The 5,962-nt window shown below is 41.6% G+C and overlaps 1 protein-coding gene across 2 annotated transcripts; it reads left to right on the top strand.

Annotated features, from left to right (window-relative positions):
- Positions 1-308: 308 nt before the first annotated feature.
- LOC124675838 (amino acid transporter AVT1C-like) lies at positions 309-5,962 on the top strand. Of its 2 annotated transcripts, XM_047211911.1 has the most exons (11): positions 317-782; positions 1,722-2,050; positions 3,306-3,520; positions 3,625-3,648; positions 3,941-4,121; positions 4,202-4,424; positions 4,514-4,649; positions 4,864-5,026; positions 5,102-5,145; positions 5,270-5,332; positions 5,745-5,962. In XM_047211911.1, the coding sequence occupies exons 1-11, from the start codon at positions 586-588 to the stop codon at positions 5,838-5,840; spliced, it is 1,671 nt and encodes a 556-aa protein (XP_047067867.1). In that variant the 5' UTR covers positions 317-585; the 3' UTR covers positions 5,841-5,962. The 2 variants fall into 2 exon arrangements, with proteins under 2 accessions (XP_047067868.1, XP_047067867.1); XM_047211912.1 differs by lacking the exon at positions 5,270-5,332 and having other exon boundaries at positions 309-782.

Genomic DNA, 5,962 nt, shown 5'->3' with positions numbered 1-5,962 from the left:
TTGTCTTTTGTGCACACATATGAATCACTGTGTGGACTATGAGCACTTTAGTATAAGGCAGTTCAGAAATACTAATTACAAAATAATTACCGGTCAAAATTGGATAAAACCAGTTCCATTTCCCTTCTGGCAAGATAAGTACTTCCTCCGTCTAATGGAGGTTGTTTGAGATTTATTAAAATTTGGATCTACTACATCTAAATTTTAATAAATATCAGACAACCTTTATTCAACGGAGGGAGTACATCGGCCTTTCATAGCTTCCAGTTTCGTCCCCATCGATGCGTCCATTTCCAGTTTCCTCTGCCCTCTGCCCCATGAATCCCTGCTGCTTGGCTGCATTATCTATGTAGTGTTAGTGTGACACTGACATGAGGACCATAAAGTTTATGTAGGAGTAATTAGCAAACTTTTTCCCCAGTTCAGTGCCAAGCAGCCACATCGATCGCCGTTGCATATAAGCACGTTCTGCCCGCTCGCTCCATCTCCTCCTCGCACTTTACTATCTTCCTCTCGTCTCGTCTCCGCTGTTCCCTCTCTGCGGATTACTCCATTAAATTTGCATTGAGAGAAGGGGGCAGGGCGATGAGGAACTCATCGTTGTCTGACCGAAGCTTCGTCATGGAGAGTGACGACGACGAGGACGCCGTGGAGGCCGGGAGGCAGGACGGCAGCGACGAAGAGGAGTCCGACGGGTCCTCGTCATGCGGCAGCCCGCGAGGCCCGGCCGCTGCAGGCCATCCTAGCTCCTACAGCAGCCACCAGTGGCCACAGAGCTACAGGTACGTGGCTCGCTGCAGGATGCTGTCATTGTCCACAACTTGCAAACACTTTTGGACAGTGCTTGTGCGGCAAGGGTTTAGCGGCTCTACTGTGCATACGGATATGATCCATCGAACCAATATTCTCTTAGGATTTTACAAGAATTATTGCATATAATTTCTTTGGAATATGGAACCAATATTCTCTTAGGATTCTTACAAGAATTATTGCCAATAATTTCTTTGGAATTTCAAAGATGTCATGTTTGTTTTGGTTACCCACCACCCCCAGGAAATGGGCTTGCCGGTCAAAAAAAGATCCTGAAATCTTTGAATTTTGATGAGAAGCCTCTTTAAAATTTTAAATATGAGATTTTAAATTCATGTGGTTACCTGTTGGGATTTTCCAGTAACCGGAAATCCACCCCCGGGGAGAATTTTCCTACCGGATATTTGTGTGCTCGTGCTCGTGAGTTCGATCAAGGTGGACCTGTTTGCCAATGTGGCAAACTCAGTTGGTCTCATCTCCTTACTTGCTTTTTCCAGAGAGAAGACACGCGTGAAAACCAGAACGGGAGATTAAATCAGTTAGAATTTTTTTATCAAACAAACTATCAAGAGATTATCATGCATACTTCCGATAATCTTGTTATCAGTAACATGACTTGTCTCGATCATATATCATATGTTGATCCATTTGCACAAAATTCTACTTCTTTTTTTATGAAAGGGGAACACCCCCAGCTTCATTAACAAAGCATATGCTTCTACAACATTCCAGTCACATTACAACTATGCCATATACACTCAGCAGACGCACAAAATTCTACCTAATTGCTATTAATCTTAGTGCTAGATCGATCCAACGTTCATCGTACCGTTTTCGATAATCGCTAGCTCCACCTCAATCCATGAAAATGATGTTCTATCAGTGACAGCAATGTCGATCTCCTTCTACAGGCAGTCGATGGACATATACAGCAGCGTGCAGTCCCCCGGCCTGAGCGGGTTCCTGGGCACGCCCTCACTCGGCAGGCTCTCCGGCTCCTTCCTGGTGAGCTCGTTCCGTGGGAAGCCGGTACCGGAGATCGTCAAGCCGCTCCTGCCGACCGCCGTTGCCGTCAACGATGACCATGAGGACGCCAGGAAGAGCTCTCATCAGTACCTGCCGCCTCCGAGGAAGGCGTCGTCTCTGTTCAAGATCCCCGAGGACCAGAAGCCGCTGGGCGGGGTTGGCCATGAGGTGGGACCCTACCGTCAGTGCTCCTACACCCAGGGAGTCATGAACGGTACGTATGTGTGTGTGGCGGTAATTGGGGTCGATCGCACTTGCAATTCTTGAAACTGAAATGATGCTGCATTGTCTCTAGTTTTTTTCGATAAAGAAAAAAAAAATCAATCAATCACTGGTTTGAAATATAAAAATTTGGCGAAATTGCAAATTCCAATCACCAGATATGGTCATGTTAATATCGAAATATGTCGTACAGGTACAGCAGTCAACTTGAGAGATCCAAATGCAACCTAGGATGCTCACTTGGACATGATACATACTATGACAAAAAGATGCCATGTTTCATGTTTGCTGAACCTGGGCGCACACACCCCACATGCTGACAGCCTAACACCAAGGTGCAGTGTACAGATTTTGTGCGGTGCCACCTCCACTAAGCAGCTACTGCATAGTGTTAATATAACAACTAAAATTTCTGATTAGCTCATCAGATTCTGGTCATCTCCGTGTGATGTAGACATGCATCACATGGTTGATGGGTCAGTACAGAACCGTCATGTGAGACAGGAACATGATCACGAGCAATATAGTTAATTGGGCTATGATTGTACCCAGGTATATTGATTAACTAAGATCTGTCTCCAGAAACATGAACCTTGTCGTAATCAAAACATGCGATTTAGTTATGACGCGCTTAAAGCTCAGGTGTTGAGCATCTATCTGGTCCTGTGGATATATATACAGAACACTGTCAGTGTCAGGACGTTATTTGACAAGATGTCCCTGTCTAGATACATTTGCTTGTTTGAGACTTGTTTCTTTCTATTAGCATGGCATGATCGTCCCCCTTATAGGACTAAGACAATCACGGGTAGTTTCATAAGGCACTGCCTTGCTAAGAAACTAAAACTGGATGACACAATATATGTTGCAACCTGCAAGTGGCACCAAAGATGAAAGTTGGCATCCCTATTGTGTAAACTTCCTTTCCCAACATTTATTGCTATTGAACATTGTCCATCTTTTGTTTTTGGCACGGAAAATGTTACATCTTAGTATCACTGAGTTTTTTTTTTTGCGAAAAATGTTACATCTTAGTATCTCTGAGTTGAAAGATAGAAATTTACATGTGGTTCAAATATGAATTTTAAAGTTAAAGGAACACTTTTAAGAAGCGCGAATATTCGAGTTACTAAGCTTGGAAGTTTGAATCCTTAAACTGAAAGTTATAGATTATGTCGGAAATCTCAACTTTTAACCTGTACCATTTGGAATTTTCTGGATCTTGATACATTGCCTGTCATTTGCAGGAGTGAATGTGTTATGTGGTGTGGGGATTCTGTCAACACCGTATGCCGTCAGGCAGGGTGGCTGGCTTGGGCTGATGATACTGGCCGTGCTCGCCGTGCTGGCGTGGTACACCGGTGTGCTCCTCCGGCGCTGCCTGGACAGCAAAGAAGGCATCGAGACCTACCCGGACATCGGACAGGCCGCCTTCGGTACTCCTGGCCGCATCGTCATCTCGGTAACATTTTTTCCAAATCTGAATGTTTCCATTTCAGTATGTTGTAATAGTGTAGAATTATGTGCTAACTATTGTCACTCTATTCTTTGCCATCTTCTATGCAGATAATCCTGTACATGGAACTGTATGTAAGTACTTCTTTGTAACCATCTGAATTACTGAGACTTGCTATGTCAGCATAATGTTTAAGAAACAATGCTTTGACATACTACATGCTCTGCTAATGGTGTGCATCATACGATAAAGTGATTGTACTCTAATCAACATATAACAATAAACTTTTTCTCTAGAAGTAAAGTATTTCTCGCAACACAAATGCTTAACTTGACCATTGTTTTTGTTCATAAGCAAACAAAAATAGAGATTGATTCATAAGCATATTAACAGATCCTATAACGGGATCCTAATCTTTTCATGCAGGCATGTTGCATTGAGTATCTGATATTAGAGAGTGACAATCTATCGAAGTTGTTCCCTAATGCACACCTAACCATAGGGGCTTTCACCCTGGACTCCCATGTGTTATTCGCAATCCTAACTGCGCTTATTGTCATGCCGACAACCTGGCTTCGTGATCTCAGTTGTCTAAGTTTCATTTCAGGTATCAATTCACTCACCAGCTGCTCCTTTATACCAGCTGACTACATTTATGATCTCTTCTTGTGATTTTGAATTTTGTAGCTGGGGGAGTCATCGCGTCGATCGTGATTGTTGCATGCCTCTTCTGGGCTGGGCTTGTTGACCACGTGGGTGTCAACAAGGGTGAAGGCACGGCACTGAATCTCCCTGGGATCCCCATTGCCATTGGCTTGTATGGATACTGCTACTCAGGCCATGGGGTGTTCCCCAACATCTACTCTTCACTGAAGAAACGCAACCAGTTCAATGCTGTTCTTTTCACCTGGTAACCACACCAGAACCACTGTATTTAAACCTATTTTTTTGTTTGTTTGGTGATCTATGATCTCAGGGTAAGTATATGTATCTTTTCAGCATTTCACTATCCACGGTTTTGTTCGCCGGTGCTGCGGTTATGGGTTACATAATGTTTGGTGAATCCACAGAGTCTCAGTTCACTCTGAACTTGCCCCCAAATCTTGTGTCTTCCAAGATTGCCGTCTGGACTACGGTAATTGTTCTTAACAAAATTAGGAAAGATAAAAATGGTGCATTTCTTGATAGATTACAGTTGTGTTGTGTTAAGCTATGGCTCTTTTTTTAGTCATGTTCGGCTCCTCACTCTAACATCTTTTACAGCTTCTTACTAAGAATACTGGTTTTCTTTTCTGGAACAAAATATCATCATGTTGACTGTGTATGTATGCTTCTGTATTTTATTTCAGGTAACAAATCCAATAACTAAATATGCACTTACTATGACTCCTCTTGCACTGAGTTTGGAAGAGCTTCTGCCTCTGAATCAACAGACGTACCCAAACATAATTATGCTTAGATCAGCTCTGGTGTTATCTTCTCTTGTTGTTGCTCTATCTGTTCCATTCTTTGGTAAGTTTTCTTTAACATTAGTTTATTAGACCAACAAAAAATTCGGGTTTAATCAATTTTGTTGAGCATTTACAGGACTTGTGATGTCCCTTGTTGGGTCTCTACTCACCATGTTTGTGGTAAGTTTTTCTTCTGAATTTTAAGTGTCCTTCCTCCTTGTATTGATTTTTTTTCGAAAAGGGGAAAGCCTCGGTCTCTGCATAACCTCTGCGTATTGATGTGGCTAATATATGGTATTTTTAGGCGTATATTCTTCCATGTGCATGCTTTTTGGCCATCCTAAGAAGTACAGTGACTTGGTCTCAGGTATAATTTTTTTTTAGATTGCGCAGTAATTATCAAGATCGTATAAGAACTCCTATTCATGAATATATTTCTTATATCATAACAACAAGCAGGAAATAAAAGTGGCGTATATATATGATAACTTAGGATTGAAATGCAAGTATTCTTAATTGAGAAATTAAAATCCACATACATTTTCCATCTTCTGACAAATAAACGGTTGTTTTGAATCACAGTTTTTATTTCAGTCAGATAACACGCGTACTCTTTTGGGAACTCAACAGCCTTCATTCTCCCCCAAATTCAAATGTTTGACCAAATTATATTTATTAATTTTTCATATTCCTGATATATTAGCAGAATTTTGCAGTAGATTCAAAGTTCAAATATTTGAAGACAGCCTCTAATGGACAATACATGTTTTCTCTTGCAGATAGTACTATGTGTTTTCATCATTGCCGTGGGTCTCTGTTGTGCTGGTGTTGGCACATACTCCTCACTTTCTAAGATAATCCAAAATTACAAGTGAATCCTTAGGACGCACTATCATTTCAATGTACCAAAAATTAATCTTGCACTTGTTGTAGTTTACTTTCGCGGGACATCTACAAAAACAAATCGTGTTAGATAGGGTATGCTATTCAAGGTTAA

This window comes from Lolium rigidum, chromosome 7 (genome assembly GCF_022539505.1).
Source record: "Lolium rigidum isolate FL_2022 chromosome 7, APGP_CSIRO_Lrig_0.1, whole genome shotgun sequence".
Classification (NCBI taxonomy): Eukaryota; Viridiplantae; Streptophyta; class Magnoliopsida; order Poales; family Poaceae; genus Lolium; species Lolium rigidum.
This window is presented reverse-complemented; position numbering and strand designations above follow the sequence as displayed.